This window comes from Syngnathus typhle, linkage group LG10 (assembly GCF_033458585.1).
Source record: "Syngnathus typhle isolate RoL2023-S1 ecotype Sweden linkage group LG10, RoL_Styp_1.0, whole genome shotgun sequence".
In the NCBI taxonomy this organism is placed as follows: Eukaryota; Metazoa; Chordata; class Actinopteri; order Syngnathiformes; family Syngnathidae; genus Syngnathus; species Syngnathus typhle.
Window position 1 is genome coordinate 14800184 of NC_083747.1, and position 19921 is coordinate 14820104.

Consider the following 19921-nt stretch of genomic DNA (forward strand, 5'->3'; position numbering starts at 1 on the left):
ATTTCGTTGTCGTCATTGGTGTCATCTACTTGACGAACTGTCCTTGTGCCAGTGTCTCGACTGGAGTTTGTCCGCAGAGCAAAGTTTGCTGGTAAGCAGGATAGCCGCCCCTCCAATGTCAGCGGGCTGAGTCAAATGCTGATGCCGTGTTTTGTCTTCAAGCATCCTCAGTTTGTCGACATCCATCTCGATGCCGACGAAGACTCGTCGGATGAAGAGTACTGTCCCGAAGATGAAGACGATGATGACACAGCTGAAGAGGTCCGTCCGTCTTTGAGAGCAACCTGATGAGCGCTTTGAAGCGTGTGGGTTCCGCCTGTCGTGTTGCTGCATCACGACTCAAAGGTTCTCCTATTTGCTCTTTTGTGCGGACGTAGACTTTCCTCAGTGATGGTGACGTCATTTCGCCTGACAAACCTTGTGACTCCAGCTCCCAGGTAACCTAAGTCTAAGTCTGCTTTATTGTCAACGTCTTCACATGCCGAGACACACAAAGACACCTGGGACCTCCCCCTATGTTGCCTGGTGGTCTGCGTTGACGTGGCCTCTGGCGGATTCTTTTTCAGAGGCACTCGATGTTGGCCGCCCACCAGCTCACAGACACCGCCGGTCCCTCCTTCCTGGAACGCCTGAATGCTGTGGAGGAGGAGCTCAACTGTGGTCCCGCCTATGCATCCTTGCCGGTAAACATCCGCAGTCGGCGTGTGGGACATGGCAGCACAGAAGCTTTGAAAAACGGCCGCGGCATCAGGGGTCACCAAGCAGGTGCCTGCCAAGGAGGGCAGGAGTAACCGTCAGGCGGGCCTCTTCTTAAAATACCGCGCCACCTGCTATTTGAGATTACAGTGGAGCGTCGGTTTTCAAACGTCCCGGTTCTCGAACAAATCGGTATTCGAACAAAAAATTCGAGATTTTTTTGCTTCGGACGTCGGACGAAATTCGGTTGTCGAACGTCGTGAGATGAGCCGAGAGGACCCGCATGCCAACTGACTCCGTTATTACGTTCTCGTTACTCTTGAGGATTGCATCAACTCTAATCATGCCTCCAAAGGAAGCAAGTGGGAGCAGTAAAGCCATCCTAAAACACAAAGACGCTCTTAAAGCAATGCTACAGTGAGTCATCTGAAAAGAATCTCAGAGGCAGGAGGTGTCTTCGATGGCGAGCGACTTCTTCTGCAGAAGGGCGCAAATCAGACACACAGCAAGTGTGGCGGAGATTCGGGCTCTTCTTCCAGTTTGGTCTCGCCTTTTATTGAGGAACAACAATGGGGCAAGTGTACATGAATGCATAGTTTCTTTAGACAGGAAGGACATTCCACAATTATATCTCATGATCACAGAACAACAGGGATACTATTACGGACAGAGCAGTATGGTTGTCTCATGACTTTATCTTAACAAAGGTTAAGCGCGCTGCGGTTGAGCGATTGGACCAAATTAAGCTCCCTGCGCACTGAGGTCCACTTAACTTTTGGAAAGTACATCAGGACATTAAAAATATGTTCTGAATTTCAGCGACGACTCTGTCACAATAATGCAACCAGCAGGGTGCAGTTGCGCGGTCGGCGACGCGCTATGGTTGGGCGTTCAGCGGTGCGCTGCAGTTGCACGCTCGGACAAAAATTGCGCAAATGAAAAAATGCATAAAAAAGTCTCTTTTTTTTTTTTTTTGAACGGATTACCGTAATTTTCGGACTATAAATCGCGGTTTTTTTTTCATGGTTTGGGTGGGGGGGCGATTTATACTCAGGAGCGACTTATATATGTTTTTTTTTCAAACATTTTCAAAAAAAAAAAAGTTAAACCGCGATAAACGAACCGCAATGTAGCAAGGGATTACTGTAATTTGAATTTCAAGTGACGACAGCAGCGCAACGTCGGGTCAGCAGCAGCTCGTCGAGTCAATCTTTGTCCTTTATGTAAACAACCGCCGCGCTGCTGACGCAGCGTCGCAACAACACGTGAGCAACAACAGGCTAAACGATAGGTATGCTAACGTGACATGAACACAAACTAAGAGCTGAGAACGGACCTGACGTAAAATTCAGAGTTATTCAAAAAACTATTACATAAATAACACGTTAATAAAACCATCTGCGTCACTCCAATTCATTAAATCCATCAATCGTCTTTTGTTAACAATGCGTGCGCCTGTAAGTTTGTTTTGTTAAATAAAAGCCGTTTACCAAACCCACGTCTTTCCTTGAACTTTGTTAACGCTGCAATATAGTTATATAGTAGATCTGTGGAATAACGACGAGAGGCTGACGTCAGGGCGCACGCGCGGTGATATTAACAAGGACGAGGAATTTGATCGATGGATTTAATGATTTAGAGCAGTGGTCCCCAACCTTTTTTTGCGCCACGGACCGGTTACATGTCAGAAATATTTTCGCGGACCGGCATTTATATAAATAAATAATACATTTATATAAATAAATAATACATTTATAATAGTAATATAAATACGATGAAATAAAATGATACGACTGACATAAAAACAAGTAAAAATGACAAAAACAAAACTCACCATTACGTTGAAATAGTGGGAGCACTGAGTTTGTTTCTCAGAAACGAGCTGGTCCCGTCTAGACGTAATCGGAGACAATGACACCCGAAGTGATTAAGGTTTGTCTTTTATTGCAGGATGCTTGGTCTCCATGTGTTGAAGCAGTTTTGAATGCTTCATTGCCTGGTTAGTTAGCCTGTCGCCACATATTAGCTTTGCGGGCTCGACTGGGGAAACATGTCACGTGACCGGGACGAGTGTCTTGACCTGAATTAATTGATCATCGATATTCTTTTTTTTCTGTGCGGCTTGGCGGCCCGGTACCAAGTGACCCACGGACCGGTCCGCGGCCCGATGGTTGGGGACCACTGATTTAGAGTGCACAGATGGTTTGATAACATTATTGCTTATATAATAGTTATTTGATATATAATTTATATATCGTTATATGGGCCTGTGGAATATTTTGAAGTGCAAGAGCACGCATTGTTGACAAAGAACGATTGATGGATTTAATGAACTGGAGTGACGCAGATGGTTTTATTAACGTGTTATTTATGTAATAGTTTTTTGAATAACTCTGAATTTTACGTCAGGGGCGTTCTCAGCTGTTAGTTTGTGTTTGTCACGTTAGCATACCTATCGTTTAGCCTGTTGTTGCTCGTTCATGGTGTTGGATTTTGTCGAATAAATTGCCCCCAAAATGCGATTTACACTCCGGAGCGACTTATATATGTTTTTTTTCGCTTTTTGGGGCATTTTATGGCTGGTGCGTCTTTTAGTCCGAAAATTACGGTAAATATTATTCCATTATTTGTAATGGGAAAACATGATTTGGAATTTGAACGATTCACTTCTCGAACAGCCTTCTGGAACGGATTGTGGTCGAAACCCGTGGCTCCACTGTATTTTCTTGCAAAATTGTTGAAGTGATCGTTTGAAAATGTAAAAAAACTGGTAACGTGTCATGAAAAGAATTTCTTACATTCTGCTATGGTGGTTCTTAACCTTGTTGGAGGTACCGAACCCCACCAGTTTCATATGCGCAATCCCCGAACCCCTCTTTAGTAAAATTAAAATGATTTCTTTTCGAATTCAAGACAGATTTTTTTTCCTGGTGCACAAAATAAGCCGTGCATAAACATCGCATTGTTCAAAGAACAAAACCAACACAATGCATGAACTCACAAAAAATTACATACCAGGAAATCAGTGTGACTTCTGCGTCATCACAATTTTACACGACATACAGGTGTGTTCGGACCTCCGCAGTGGAGGCTCTGCTGAACTCCTGAGACCAACCCACCAAACCCCTAGGATTCAATCGAACCCAGGTTAAGAACCTGTCATTTATTATGACTAGTCATATAAAGCTGATTTTTTGCAAGTGTTTTTTTCCGGTATGTAATAAACAGACAATGCTCTTTGCATTATAAAAGTAGTTCTCCGTTTCGAAAATGTTGGCGACCCCTGCGGTACGTCAACACTGAACATACGTCGATTCGAAAACCTTCATTGTCATTGTGCGGCGCCGCAACCACCAAAACGGGCTTCTGGAACATCAAAGAGAACAGATGGTGCAGGAATGATAATGATATCGTACCCACACCACCGGCGGGATCGTCAACAACGCTCGGGCTTCCAGTTCATTTGGTTTTGTGTGCAGTCTCACAGGACAGAAGATGTGGAGGAGGAGGAGCAGAGGGACGAAGGCTCCAGCGGGTTGGCATTCCGCACGCGTTCTAAACTTCGCCTGGTCAACGTCCCCCTGGAACAGCTAGAGGCGGAGCTTTTGCCTCTCGACATCACAGCTGACATGTATGAGCAAAGCCCCTGCTGCAAGGAGGAAGACCGCCACTGGGCGCGCTGGCTGCAAGGACTCATGGCCACCGACAACCAAGGTCAGCAAAAAATGAACGATTGCTCGCTCACCACTTGGGCAAAACCGCAAAGCTTCAGGCCTGTTCTCACACTATGCCACTCCAATACGACCACCTTTTTCCTTTGTCGTTTGGCATGTACTTGTAGAACGTGTTAATAATTTCAGTTCAGTTATTTTCAGTTGAAAGTTACTCATCAGCACCAATGTGAGTATTTGGAAGAAAGACTTCACTCCCTCAATGCAAGTTCCTTCTTTTTTCTACAGCTTCACCCAATCCTTGCGCCGCCATAATCCTCCCATCTCAAGGAGACCCAAAAAACACTCATAAAAATGTCTAAAATGTTGACCAAAATTGGACGTAAGAGGTTTCTCCCCAGCGATTTGTCAAGGGCCATGAGAAAAAACAAAGGTTAACCTGGAAAACTCTCTAAATAGAAAGAGCAGTGTTTGGAGACTTTTCTGAACTTTGTTGAAGGCATCCATCCCTATTTTCACTTGTTCCTATTTTGAATTCGAACATCATGACACAGTTGTGCTCATCAGTTGAATGACGCTGGCAGAATGTGGAATGGCTTTGTGCAGAGGAAGCCGACGACGATGACGACCCAGAGTATAACTTCTTGGACGACCTGGATGAACCTGACTTGGAGGACTACAGGACAGACCGGGCTGTTCAGATCACCAGTACGTGTCCCATGATGATGTTTGGGCCAGCATCTACATCCCGCTTGTCAGTCCTAGTATTGAGATCCCAACTATTGATACCAATTGATTCAAATGATGGGCAAGTTAAATCTCAAATGCTCTTGACAATAACATCTTCTGTGCTGCTCCACTCATCCAAAGATGCCATTCGGCTGAATCTCGTTTTTGTGGAAAAGGAATGAGGCTGCCAAAGCCACCCACTCATGTGTCAGCATCTGGGGAGGGGGGGCGTTACGAGACCCAACTCAGAAAATGGGCGGTCGTCGTTACCTGAGCCCAAAGCCACTGTGATGTCATTGTCAGTCAATAGCGAGCAGAAGTGTTCAATTTCCCAAACTTCCATGGCGACCAAGCGTGGACTCGTGTCCAGCCGCAAAAGCCAAGAGTTGGACGAGAGCTGCGAGCGTTGCGATGCTTGACACGCAGCGTGTGCACCTCTCTCTCCTTTTTCAGAGAGGGAAGTCAACAAGCTGCTGGAGGAGCTCTTTGACACGGTGGGTTTATCTTGCTTCTGCCGCCCGCGAGGATGCGGACCAGATGCGGGAAGAGTCGATAGGCTTTGTCATTGTGCGTTTGCAGCTCTGGGATGACCGTCAAGCCGAGGAAGAAGACGAGGAGGACGATGAGGAGGAAGAGGAGCACCCAGCTGAGGGAGGCTTCAATGTCCTGCAGCCTTTGTGGTAAGACAACACAGCTCGGGTTTTGCGTCCTGATGCGCCCTCTTGTCGGGCCGCTCCAGCAAAGATGTGCTGTGAGCGTTTGGGTCAGGAGGAAGAGAAACGTTCTCCTCTTGTGCAGAATCTTCAAATAAGCGCTGCAAAGGAAGACTGGTTGGCCTGGAGAGGAAACATTCCTTCTTGGGAAGGGGAGGGGGGCTTTCCGTTCACACTTTTTGCCACGTTTGCCCTTTGTAGCTTGAAGCCACCTTTAACCGGCACGCTAACTTTGCGGAGACGGGAACCACTCAGGAGAGCCCTGCAAGACACCACCAACCACCCGTGGCCCGCAGCTGCACCCGCTCCGTTGTTGCTTCCTAAACCGCTGTGCCCCACCTCGGCCCACAAACGTCAACTGCAACAACAAATCCAACAGGTGCTCACCCTTTCCTTCCTTTCCCCCAATCGAGCTCCGGTCTCTTTATCTGTTCCCCTTTCTCAGCACGTGCAGCTTCTGGCAGAAGTTCATCTGCTGAGTCGTGGCGTCGGCGCGCTAAAACACGAAGCGTCTGTCACCAAACACTTCCTGGTCAGTCGAATCAAGAACAGGGCAGAAACACTGCTGACCAAACACACAAACCAAAGCACACTGTAACGTGTCGAGCAGGAGGAGCTGCAGCGTTTTGCCGTGCAGCAGGAGCAACTGTTGCACGCCTCGTCTTTCCGGGTGTGCAACCTGCAGGGAGCACTGGATCTTCTTCGGGAGATTGAGTGTCGAGTGGATCTTCCTCCTCCCCCACCTCCTGTGTCCAGGCGCTGGCTCCCTGTAATGTCTTCGTCAACCAATAGTAAGGACAAATGACACCCCCCCCACCACCACCACCCCCTCAACTGTTCCAAGCCTTGTGGCTGAACTTCCTGCTGTGTTTAGGCCACGCCTTCCCCGTGTTGCCCTCCGACATTGCCTGGCTGCTTGCCACACGAGTGGTTTTCCTCTACCCAGAACTACTTCCTGTTTGTAACCTGGATCCCTCCCACCACCCACGACCCCATCGCAGTATTTTTACTGCAGGAGAGGACGGGTAAATAAATACATGCGTTCATTCTTAGGCAACTTGATAAGTTGAGTTTCCCAACTTATTTAGACAAGGTCGGCCGGGTCTCTGAACAAGATTTTCCATAAAATCTTTGCTCGACCGTGTTATAACAAATGGTGTCGGCTTCGAGGCTGATTGTTTTAGGTCTGAAGCACTTTGAGGGGGCCGTCCAGCCCGAGCATTTGATCAGCTCCTACCTGCTCTGCAAAAGCTCTTGGAAGTTGACTAAACACATCCGTGAGATGAGCAGCTCCAGAGCGCCGCGTGAAAATGTGCTCAAGGTGAATATGGGAAAGGGTCCCGTGTTGGACACAAGTAGTTGAGCTTTTTCTGTTCTTTGCAGATGTTCCTCACTCGGCAGCTTGCTACGCCGCTGCCGCTGGCCTGTGCAAGAGTGCAACCTGGAGATCAGCACCCCCCAGTGGAGAGAGACTCCTCCATCAGGCCCTTTTGGCTCAAGGTACAAATGAGAGTCCTTGAATCGGGGCAGAGTTGAGTCGCAAATCCGATGACGCGACTACAAAGTCGATCATCAAACTGCGGCCTAGGGTGTCCTGGTGCCAAGTGCACAGATGGACACCCTTATGTTTGAACATGGTGTCCCTTATGTTTGAACATGGTGTTCATTATTGACAATCCGTGTCGAGCACACAAGTCCAATAATAGGACACCACTCAGGTTCAGCTCGGGAGGGCTGTTCCTCCCAACCACGCCCTTCCAGGTCTCACTGTCATTGCCCACGTGAGCATTGAAGTTACCCAGTAGAACGATGGAGTCCCCAGAAGGAGCGCTCTCCAGCACTTCTTCCAAGGACTCCAAAAAGGGTAGGCACTCTGAACTGCCGCTTCGTGCATAGGCACAAACAACAGTCAGGAACCGTCCCCCACACCCGAAGGTGGAGGGAGGCTACCCTCTCGTTCACCGGGGTGAACCCCAATGTGCAGGTGCCCAGCCGGGGGGGCAATAAGTATACCCACACCTGCTCGACGCCTCTCACCATGGGCAACCAGAGTGGAAGAGACTCTAGCCCCTCTCGAGAGGGCTTGTAACAGAACCCAAACTGTGTGTGGAGGCAAGTCCGACTATATCTAGTCGGAACTTTTCTGCCTCGCACACCAGCTCGGGCTCCTTTCCAGCCAGAGAGGTGACATTCCTTGTCCCTAGAGCCACCTTCTGCAGCCGGGGATCGGACCGCCCAGGTCCGCGCCCTTGGCCGCCACCCATTTCACTATGCACCCGACCCCTTTGGCCCCTCCCACCGGGAGTGAGCCCATGGGAAGGGGGACCTACGTTCCCTTTTTGGGCTGTACACGGCACGGCCCCATGGGCGAAGGCCCGGCCACCAGACGCTCACCTTCGACCCCCCACCCCAGCATACTTGAATCAATCAAATGGAAATATCAGGAGGGACATTTTTTCAACACAAGTCTATTTATTGAGCATTTTAAAACACAATACATACTATGATAAAGACAAGTTATTTGATTGCAATATCCAGAAAGAGATTCCTTTATGTTGGCATTCAGTGTACAGCAACTCCAGAATGGTTCAGGTGTGTCAAAAAAAAAAGCCACAGTTCAGGAGTGTCAAAACAAATTGTGCTGCATCTGAATGCGTCTGTCTTGCTTTTCAAGTCCTTATTCTCTTCAGAATCAGCATCACTGTCTGCTTTGCAGAATAGCCACCAGGTAATCCAGATGACCCATGTGTACGCCTGTTCGCTAGGCTACCCTCGCTTCCTTCCCAAAGGCTGCAACTTGAGGCTTTACCCCTCCCGCCTCCAAAAGCCCTCACGCCAACCCGGCTCCTCCCAGAGACGTCTTTTCACGCTGGCCCATAATGCATCGCTGCAGCCCATCTGCTCAGCAGAAAGAAAGACGGAGCTCCTCCTGTCCTCAGAGTCTGAGCCACGTGCGATCCAAGCCAGCTACTTCCTCCTTCAAAGGGACGCCACCTCGCAACATGCATCCTCCGCACCCGTACCAACTCCCAATGCATCCATAGAGCTGGGCAAGGCGCGCCATCAAAAGGCATCCCACTGCCAACAGCTCGGACGCTGCCAGACCCATGCTAATGAGGGTGACGAGCGACACAGAGGAGAAGGACAGGGGCGTTGCGGTGAGGAGCGGGAGCCAGCAGAGGAAGGACAAGATGAGAAAGAGGAGCAGGAAGGGGTAGATGAAGGAGCAGGAGAGGAGGTGGGGGGGGAAGTAGAAGAGGCAGGGAAACGGCAGGAAGAGGAGCAGGAAGAAAGGGAAGAAGGACAAGGAGAGGAACAGGAGCAAGGTGACGGAGAGAAGGAGGAAGATCGAGAAAAGCAGGAGGAGGAGGAGGAGGACGACGACGAAGACTTTGATGAGCTGACGCAGGATGAAGATGAGGAGGAGGCGATGTCGTCGGCCTCGGAAGAGTCTCTGTTGTCCATCCCAGAGCTGCAGGTGACCATTGGGCTTGGCCTGTGGGAGTGCCCCTAGCAGCTGACCTTTGACCCCTGTCCTGCTCAGGAAACCATGAAGCAGCTGGCCCGGCTGGCGTCCAGGAGGAGGCCAGCAGCCGAGTCGGAGGAAGACCACTCGCCCGGATCGCAGGAGGAGGATGAGGAGGAGGAAGAGTCGCCAAAAAGCCACCAGGCCGCTCAAAGGACAGCCGCCGTAGTGTCTGAAGACGAAGACGCCGCAAACGCTGGCGAGGAGGAAGTGTCCCGAGGAAGGCAAAGAGGAGGGGGCAGGCGAGGAAAAGGTGAGATTTCTTGAACTGCCTTACTCTGTCGCCCTGTAAATTTCCAGGCACTTTTTGCATTGACCTTGTCCCAAAAACAAAAACATGTCAGTCCCCCAAATAAAAAAGCGCTTCCAGATCCAGCAATGTATGGCTTTGTTTGTGTGCATCAGGTCAGCCGAGTCGAGCTCTCGGGGGGACGGGGCGAGCTCGTCGGGAGGATCACAGGAAAGACCAGAGCAAAGTGTGTCTGCTCTACGATGAAAACATGCTGGAGAACGACCCTCAGCGCCAAAGCAAAGATGTGGCCTTCGCTCAGAGCTACCTTGATGGGGTGAGGTGCTCTTGCACAAGTTTCCTTCCAGCGCTGCTTCCCCATTCTTTGCTGCAAGCTGCAAGCTGTCTGCTTGAGTGAAGCAAGGCCCGCAATGTCAGTTCGAGCTCGCTCTTGGTTTGTCTGTCATTTGAGGTGTGACTTCTTGTTCTCGCTCCCTCCCGATGTATGCAAAGGTTTGGGCACCCCTGATCATTTTCATAATTTTCCTTCATAAATCATTGGTTGTTCGGATCAGCAATTTCAGTTAAATATACCATATAGCAGACAGTGATATTTGAGAAGTGAAATGAAGTTTATAGGATTTACAGAAAGTGTGCAATCATTACTTGAATAAAAGTAGGCAGGTGCATAAATTTGGGTACCCCAACAGAAAAATCGTCCTTTTGCAGAAATAACAGCCTCTAAATCAGGGGTGCTCAAACTTTTTCAGCTCGCGAGCTACTTTTGAAATGACCAAGTCACAAAGATCTACCCACTAAAAAAAAAATAAAAAATTATATATAAATACGTTTTTATATATATATATATATATATATATATATATATATATATATATATATATATATATATATATATATATATATATATATATATATATATATATATATATCTCGTCGGCTGGATAGCTCAGTAGGATAGTCGCCAGACTATCAACCAGCGGGACCCGGGTTCGAGACCAGGCGGAGCCATACCATCATCCAGTGTGGGTCTGTGGGCAAGACCCTTGACGATATCGCCTACCTCATAAACATGATGAGAGATAAAGAATCAAATGAGATGCCGGCTCAGACGTCGCCCGGACAAACAAGGTCTGCGTCAGGCGTTGGGGAACCAGAACGCCTAGATGTAAAGTGGGCTACTGGAACAAGGCGGAAATGGGCGAGATGTGAGAACCTAACACTGTTGGAGTGCTACTACTCCAGTGAACCAAGACAGAGAGGGTACATGAAGCGAATGTGGGAGCAATGGCAAGGGCGATATCCACACTCAACACTAACCACTAAACAACTAGTAACTCAGTGCTCCAATATCCAGAAACGACAATTGATATCACAACTTGAGATTGACGAGGTACAACACAGATGCCAAGTCACACAGGAACCCGAATACCAGGTCAGAGAGGAGTCAACATCAACTGCCCAAGTAATTGGGTACACAACTCCAAGAGAATATGCAAGCCTGAACAAGTCAGCAACTGACCTGGAAAATAAGATCATGACTCGAATGAACAGCGGCCAACCCCGACGCCAACTACAAAGGCTAAGAGAAGCACCACCAGAAGATCTGGTTGAAAATCTGAATGCAGCACTGAGAGCAATCCCTACAACCACCATCACTGAAACCAATGAGTTGATATACACTTCAGCAACAGTGATCCTGGAGATGCTTGGTTACAAGAACAATATCAAGCATGAGATACAAAACCCACCATGGAAAACAAGGTTGGAGGCTAAGATCAAGACAGTGCGGAGAGACGTGAGCCAACTATCGGAGATCCAGAAAGGTGCAATGAAGAAACCAGCACCCAAGAAGTACAGCCAGATGAACGTACCTGAAGCACTGGAGACTGCCAAACAGAGGCTCCTAGCCCTGTCCAGCCGCCTAAAGAGATACACAAGAGAAAGTGAAGCCAGGCGAATAAACAGGCTCTTGACAACCCAACCAGGAAAAGTGTACTCTCAATGGCAGGGTAACAACAGCAGAGCAGACCCACCAAGACTGGAGACTGTGCAATACTGGAAGGGCATATGGGAGAAGAACACATCACACAACAGGGAGGCACAATGGCTAGTCTCTCTAAGAGAAGACCACAGCAACCACCCTGAGCAGAACCCAGTTACCATCACTGTGACAGACATCCAAGAGAGAGTCTCAGGTATGAAGAACTGGACAGCACCCGGGCCAGATATGATCCATGCCTACTGGATTAAGAAGCTCACTGCACTCCATGAGCGCCTAGCAGAACAAATGAACCAGCTACTAAAAGTTGGAACTCACCCCGAATGGTTAACTGAAGGACGCACAATCCTGATCCTGAAGGATCCCACGAAGGGTACAGTCCCATCCAACTATCGGCCAATAACCTGTCTCCCTACAACATGGAAGATCATGTCAGGCATCATAGCGGCTAAGATAAGTGTGCACATGGCTCAATACATGAGCACAACACAGAAAGGCATAGGCAGCAATACCAGAGGAGCCAAACACCAGCTGCTGGTTGACGGAACAGTCGCCCGAGACTGCAAGACTCGACACACCAACCTGTGCACTGCCTGGATTGATTACAAGAAAGCCTACGACTCCATGCCACACTCATGGATCACTGAATGCTTGGAACTGTACAACATCAACAGGAACCTTCATTGCAAACTCGATGGGACTGTGGAAAACAACCCTTGAGGCCAATTACAAGCCAATTGCACAAGTCTCCATCAAATGTGGCATATACCAAGGAGATGCTCTGTCCCCACTGCTGTTCTGCATAGGTCTGAACCCCCTCAGCCAAATAATCAACAAGACTGGCTACGGATACCGACTCAAAAATGGGGCCACCATCAGTCACCTCCTATACATGGATGACATAAAGTTGTATGCCAAGAGCGAGCAAGACATCGATTCACTGATCCACACAACCAGGATCTACAGCACAGACATTGGAATGTCATTCGGACTAGAGAAGTGCGGTCGCATGGTGACAAAGAGAGGGAAGGTAGTCCATACAGATGGGGTCTCACTCCCAGAAGGAACAATAACAGACATTGAGGACAGCTACAAGTACCTCGGTATCCAACAAGCAAATGGCAACCTCGATGAAGCCACAAGGAGAGGAGCCGCAGCCAAATACCTACAACGAGTAAGGCAAGTCCTCAGAAGTCAGCTAAATGGCAAGAACAAGATCCGGGCAATAAACAGCTACGCCCTGCCAGTCATTAGATACCCTGCAGGAATAATAAGATGGCCAAAGGAAGAGACTCAGACCACAGATGTCAAGACACGGAAGCTCCTAACCATGCACGGAGGGTTCCACCCTAAGTCCAGCACCCTGAGACTGTACACTAGCCGCAAAGAAGGAGGCCGAGGACTACTGAGTGTGAGAGCCACTGTTCGGGATGAAACAGCCAAGATCCATGAGTACATCAAGGAAAAGGCCCGAACGGATGTCGTGCTCAGTGAATGTCTCAGACAATGGCAAACAGAGGAGGAGTGGCTAGAGACACCATCATGGGAGGACAAACCCCTACATGGGATGTACCATCGACAGATAAGTGAAGTGGCTGACATCAAGAAATCCTACCAATGGCTGGAAAAAGCTGGACTGAAGGACAGCACAGAGGCACTCATCATGGCTGCACAGGAACAGGCTCTGAACACCAGAGCAATAGAGGTCAAGATCTACCACACCAGACAAGACCCAAGGTGCAGGCTGTGCAAAGAGGCCCCTGAGACAGTCCAGCACATAACAGCAGGGTGTAAGATGCTAGCAGGGAAAGCATACATGGAACGTCATAACCAAGTGGCTGGCATAGTGTACAGGAACATCTGTGCAGAGTATGGACTGGAAGCCCCAAGTTCAAAGTGGGAAGCACCCCCTAAGGTGACAGAGAATGGGCGAGCCAAGATCCTGTGGGACTTCCAGATCCAAACTGACAAGAAGGTGATGGCGAACCAACCGGACATTGTGGTGGTGGATAAACAACAGAAGAAGGCCGTGGTAGTGGATGTAGCAATACCAAGCGATGGCAACATCAGGAAAAAAGAACTTGAGAAGCTAGAGAAATACCAGGGCCTCAAAGAAGAGCTTGAGAAGGCCTGGAAAGTGAAGGCCTCGGTGGTGCCCGTGGTCATTGGGGCACTTGGGGCAGTGACCCCCAAACTGGAGGAGTGGCTACAGCAGATTCCAGGAACAACATCAGACATCTCAGTCCAGAAGAGTGCAGTGCTAGGAACAGCCAAAATACTGCGCAGAACCCTCAAGCTCCCAGGCCTCTGGTAGAGGACCCGAGCTTGGAGTGGGAGACCACCCGCGGAGGGTGAGAGGGGAATTTTTTTATATATATATCTATATATAGATATATAGATATATATATAGATATATAGATCTATATAGATATAGATATATAGATATATAGATATATAGATATAGATATATATCTATATATATATACCGGGTGCCGGTTTGATTCCACCTCTGACCCTCCCTGTGTGGAGTTTGCATGTTCTCCCCGTGCCTGCTTGGGTTTTCTCCGGGCACTCTGGTTTCCTCCCAGATTCCAAAAACATGCTTGGTAGACTAGTTGAGCACTCCAAATTGCCCCTAGGTGTGAGTGCGAGTGCTGATGGTTGTTCGTCTCTGTGTGCCCTGCGATCGGCTGACCACCGGTTAAGGGTGACCCCTGCGTATTGCCTGATGACTGCTGGGATAGGCTCCAGCACGCCGGCGAACCCCGTGAGGACAAGCGGTATAGAAAATGGATGGATGAATGGTTATTTAAGTGCATTAAACATTTAAACAAAAAAAAAACTGATCAGAGTGATTGTACTATGTTTTAAAACATTTAGTCAACAGTTTTGTGGAACTTAAAGACACTGCCCTGTATGTTATAATACCGTATTTTTCGGACTAAAAGTCGCTCCGGAATATTCAGATTCCGGATTCAGATTCAAGAGTTACAAGTCTTGGATAGATGGGAGGTTGATTCCAATGATCTTTTCTGCAGTTCTGATTGTCCGTTGTAGTCTGTGCTTGTCTTGTTTGGAGGCCGATCCAAGCCAGACAGAAATGGAGGTGCAAAGGACAGACTGGATGATGGCAGTGTAGAAGGTCTTCAGAAGCTTCTTGAGCTGTCTCAGGAAGTACAGCCTCTGCTGGGCCTTCTTCCGGACAGAGTCTATGTGGCCGGTCCATTTCAGGTCCCGAGAGATTGTGGTTCCCAGGAACTTGAAGGTGTCTGTGGAGAGAATAGTATTACTGCGGATAGTGAGGGGTAAAAGTGGTGAAGGGTCTCGCCTGAAATCCACTGTCCTCTCCACGGTCTTGAGCGGGTTCAGCTCCAGATGGTTTTGACTGCACCAGTGGACCAGCCGCTCCACCTCCTGTCTGTACGCAGTCTCATCACCGTCCTGGATCAGTCCGATGAGAGTGGTGTCGTCTGCATACTTCAGGAGCTTCACAGGAGAGTCATCGGAGGAGAAATCATTGGTGTAGAGAGAGAAGAGCAGTGGGGAGAGGACGCACCCCTGAGAGGCTCCAGTGTTGGTGGTCCGGGTGTCAGATGTGATGCCCCCCAGCCTCACACGCTGTCTCCTGTTGGTCAGGAAGCTGGTGATCCACTGACAGGTGGAGGCAGGCACCGCAAGCTGGATGAGCTTCTGTTGGAGGATGTCAGGGGGCGATGGTGTTGAACGCCGAGCTGAAGTCCACAAACAGGATCCTGGCGTACGTTCCTGGGGTGTCCAGGTGGTGCAGGGGGCCCGTGACCTCCTTCAGGTGGTTCAGCACTAACCTCTCGAACGATTTCATGACCACAGATGTCCGTGCGACGGGTCTATAGTCATTCAAACCTGTGATGTCGGGCCTCTTGGCCACTGGAACGATGGTGGAGCTCTTGAAGCACGAGGGCACCTCACACAGCTCCAGAGAACGGTTGAAGATCCGTGCAAAGGTGGGCGCCAGCTGCTCAGCGCAGACTTTCAAGCAGTAAGGTTTCACGCCGTCTGGGCCCGGTGCCTTACTAGTCTTTTGTCTGCGGAACATCTGGTGCACTTCCTCCTCGCGGACCTGGAGTGCGGGCGCGGCCTCCGCAAGAGAGTGAGTGGGTGACAACGATGATAGAGGTTTGGACAGAGCAGTTGTGGGGAGAGGTGAGTATGTAGATTGTGCTGCAGGAGGTCCCGTTGTGTGGGAGGACCGATCAAACCTGCAGTAGAACTTGTTTAGCTGGTTAGCAAGCCTTGGGCGCTCTACAGGACGGGGGGTTCGTTTCTTGTAGCCCGTGATGCTCTGCAGACCTTTCCACACCGTTGAGGGATCAGGATTGGCAGAGAGGTGTCTCTTCAGGTTCTCCCCGTAACACCTCCTGGCTTTCTTGACCTCTCGATTCAGTGTGTTTCTGGTCTGCCTGAACAGCTCGCAGTCGCCGCTCCTGTAGGCCTCCTCCTCGACTTTGCGCAGCCTCCTGAGGTTCGGTGTAAACCAAGGTTTGTCGTTGTTGTACGTGCAGAAGGCTTAGAAGTTTTTAGTTTCTGCCTGTAGGCCGGGATCAGATGAACTAGACAGTGGTCCGAGAGTCCTAAAGCTGCACGAGCCGCAGAGTGGTATGCATCCTTGATCACGGTGTAGCAGTGGTCCAGAGTCTGTGCCCCTCTGGTGGGACACGTAACGTGCTGTCTGTATCTAGGGAGTTCGTGTGCGAGGTTCGCCCTGTTAAGATCAGCCAGAACAATGATTAGTGAGTTTGGTAGAAGTTTCTCCATGTCTGTTACCTGGTCAGCCAGCATCTGCGTGGCTTCACTCGCACGTGCGTGTGGTGGGATGTAAACAGCCGCCATGACGATCGAGGAGAACTCCCGTGGTGAATAGAACGGCCGGCAGTTTATGAAAAGTGTTTCTAGGAGAGGGCTGCAAGACTCTTTCAACACCGTGACATCAGTACACCAACGTTCATTAATGTAGAAACAGAGACCACCTCCCTTTGATTTTCTGGAGAGCTCCGCGCTGCGATCGGCTCGCATTAGCCTGAACCCGGCTAGCTCCACGGCGTGGTGGGGGGTTCGTTCGCTAAGCCACGTTTGCACAAAGCACAGCGCGGCGGATCTGCTGAAGTCCGTGTTCCTTGAAGTGAGGAGCAGCAGTTCATCCATCTTGTTCGCCAGGGAGCGGACATTCGCCGGATGAATTGACGGTAGGGCAGAACGGAACCCTTTCTGCCTCAGCCTTACGAGTGCTCCGGCTCGCTTTCCGCGCCGCCGTCGTCGCGCTAGCTTGTACAGCACCGCCGCTCAGGCTAGAACAGGGGTGGGCAAACTACGGCCCACGGGACCGTTTAATCCGGCCCGCCAACCCTGAACAAATTGTATTATTAAACTTTTTTTTTTGGTCATTTTGCCTGCAATGACTGCGTTTCCCCAGTAGATGGGGAAGCGCTCGCCTGCGCATTTACTACCGGAAGCCGTGTCAGAAAGCTCGGTGCACACTCACAAGTGCGTGTACGTGTACATGGCGCACTCGCGCTCTATTTGTATCAGTCCCAAATTTAGAGCGTGGGCTGTGACGAAAGCATTCTTGTAATTTGCGCGCTGAGCTTTCAGATGCAGTTTTGCGCTAAAGCCACCCACAAACCTTCCCCTGGAATCCTTCCATTAAAATGAATCGCCCTAGGAAAAAAGCAACAGTGGACACAGTGCCGAGTGTTTAAAAGAGAGTGGCCAATTTGGCTCGACGTACGCGACGTGACGTTCAGCCACATGAACGTCAACATCAACCCGTCACAGATCGAGGTAAACGGACCAACACCTCAGATCTCTCCTAAGAATTGCCACAACAAGTTTTACTCCAGACTATGACGCACTAGCAAAAAATCACTGATAGCAGTTTTTTAGTGAATTATTAATTTTTTTTTAATGCTGTTAATAAATGCATTTGTTTTCAAAAAACTTATTTGGAATATCCATGCTTTACTACCTACTAAAGGCCAAAATCTTTTATGCAATGACCCTTTACAGGTCTCTTATATTACTTCACACAAACACTACGTCCATCTGCTCCTGGTTCGGCCCTCCGGTCCAAATTTAGAACCCAGTTCGGCCCGCGAGTCAAAAAGTTTGCCCACCCCTGGGCTAGAATCTCTGACAAACAGTCTGAATCGGAGAGAACAGGAGAGAAAATACCAGAAGAAGTCTGTCCGATGTTTAACAGAGCTTCTCTGGTAAAAGTGATCCGGGATGGACAGCAGAGGACACAGAAAACACACAAAATAAGACAAATAAACAGAGAGCGACTCACCGTGGCTGCCATCCGCGGCGCCATCATATGACGTCATATAGATCGCATTAGCCATAAAATGCACAATAACGTGAAAAAAACCCCATATATGTCGCTCCGGAGTATAAGTCGCATTTTGGGGCAAATTTATTTGACAAAATCCAACACCAAGAACAGACATGAACGAGCAACAACAGGCTAAACGATAGGTATGCTAACGTGACATAAACACAAACGAAGAGCTGAGAACGGGCCTGACGTAACATTCAGAGTTATTAAAAAAACTACTACATAAATAACACGTTTATAAAACCATCTGTGTCACTCCAATTCATTAAATCCATCGATCGTCCTTTGTCAATAATGGGTGCGCGCCGCTGACGGCGCTTGCACTTCAAAATATTCCACAGGCCCATATAACGATATATAAATTATATATCAAATAACTATTATATAAGCAATAATATTATCAAACCATCTGTGTCACTCCAAATCATTCAATCCATCGATTAAATTCCTCGTCCTTTGTCAACAACGCCGCGCGTGCGCCCTGACGTCAGCCTCGTCGTTATTCCACAGATCTAGTATATAACTATATTGTAGCGTTAACAAAGTACCGTATTTTTCGCACCAAAAGGCGCACTGGATTATAAGGCGCACCCTCAATGAATTTTTTATTTTAGAAATTATTTCATATATAGGGCGCACCCGATTAAAAGGCACATAAAATAGAAGCTATACTGCAACAAACTGAGGTTGACTAGGGTTGCGGTATGCATCCACTAGCCAATAACCTATGAGCCCTCTGTAAACAATCGCGTTTCTCAAACAATCTCCTATAAAATGATCAGAACTGACTAAAGTTCGATCTAACACTGGTACTGCTTACCTATGTTTCCCTTCCATATCAATCCGTAAATTTACTCAAAACATTAACAGAGCAGCCTATTTTGACATGAAATATCCTTGTGCGTATACCAGCTATTATTATAGCATTAGCCACCCACAAACTCCCATGAGCCTCAGCTCGCAGACCCCCATGAGCCTCAGCAAAGTGTAAACAATCGCGTTTCTCAAACGGTCTCCTATAAAATGATCGGAACTGACTAAAGTTCGATCTAACACATTGGTACTGCTTACCTGTGTTTCCCTTCCATATCAATCCGTAAATTTACTCGAAACATTAACGGAGGAGCCTATTTTGAAATGATCTAGCCTCGCGGGTACAACAGCTATTCAGTGACGCCCCCTGACTACAGTTGTCGTAATGTTGGGAAGCGATGCGACCTTGTAATATACTAGTCGTACTAAAACATACTGAAACATTTTGGCAGAGCACTGTGTACAACCAGTATGGATCAACAAATTCATCAATTGATCCATATCTAAGGCGCTCTGCATTATAAGGCGCACTGTGTTTTTTTGAGTAAAATGTAAGTTTTTAAGTGCGCCTAATAGTGCGGAAAATACGGTACAAGGAAAGACGTGGGTTTGGTAAACGGTTCTTTATTTAACAAAACAAACTTACAGGCGTGTGGCGGCGTGGACTTCCAGCCACGGAAGTGGAAGAGAGCTCCATAGAATAGGACCGGGCGTGCGTAAAAGCCATGACCGAGCCCCATCCACCGTCCTCGGACAGCCACCCGGCCGATCGCCGGCCCCAGACTTCCATCCACGGAGGTGAAAGACAGCTCGGTAGAGTAGGACCGGGCGTGCGTAAAAGCCATAATAGTTTTTCAAACCTTCTGTGTCACTCCCAATCATTAAATCCTTCAAACTCTTCGTCCTCCGTGTCACTTACAAAGCTGCTAATGATGCCCGGTAGTACGTGGGGCCCTTCGTCATCTTCGTCATCCCGTGATCAATCTTTGTCCTTTTTGTAAACAACCGCCGCGCCACGCCGTGCCGCTGACATCACTTGTAATTCAAATTACAGTAATCCCTTGCTACATCGCAGTTCGTTTATTGCGGTTTCACTTTTTTTCTTTTTTTTTTTGGAAGATTTCTGAATAAATTCACATATAAGTCACTCCTCA

General features: G+C 48.6%; 1 protein-coding gene across 3 annotated transcripts in view; it reads left to right on the forward strand.

Annotated features, from left to right (window-relative positions):
* gon4lb (gon-4 like b) overlaps positions 1 to 19921 on the forward strand; it is a 28774-nt gene that overhangs the window by 1562 nt on the left and 7291 nt on the right. For all 3 annotated transcript variants that reach the window (XM_061289821.1, XM_061289823.1, XM_061289822.1), the window contains exons 6-22: positions 53 to 91; positions 163 to 261; positions 378 to 437; positions 567 to 683; positions 4176 to 4410; positions 4974 to 5075; positions 5550 to 5590; positions 5676 to 5776; positions 6011 to 6188; positions 6255 to 6341; positions 6420 to 6600; positions 6684 to 6834; positions 6980 to 7130; positions 7193 to 7309; positions 8526 to 9287; positions 9354 to 9588; positions 9741 to 9901. In XM_061289821.1, coding sequence (XP_061145805.1) covers positions 53 to 91; positions 163 to 261; positions 378 to 437; positions 567 to 683; positions 4176 to 4410; positions 4974 to 5075; positions 5550 to 5590; positions 5676 to 5776; positions 6011 to 6188; positions 6255 to 6341; positions 6420 to 6600; positions 6684 to 6834; positions 6980 to 7130; positions 7193 to 7309; positions 8526 to 9287; positions 9354 to 9588; positions 9741 to 9901 — 2817 coding nt within the window. The remainder of the gene's footprint in view (positions 1 to 52; positions 92 to 162; positions 262 to 377; positions 438 to 566; positions 684 to 4175; positions 4411 to 4973; positions 5076 to 5549; positions 5591 to 5675; positions 5777 to 6010; positions 6189 to 6254; positions 6342 to 6419; positions 6601 to 6683; positions 6835 to 6979; positions 7131 to 7192; positions 7310 to 8525; positions 9288 to 9353; positions 9589 to 9740; positions 9902 to 19921) is intronic.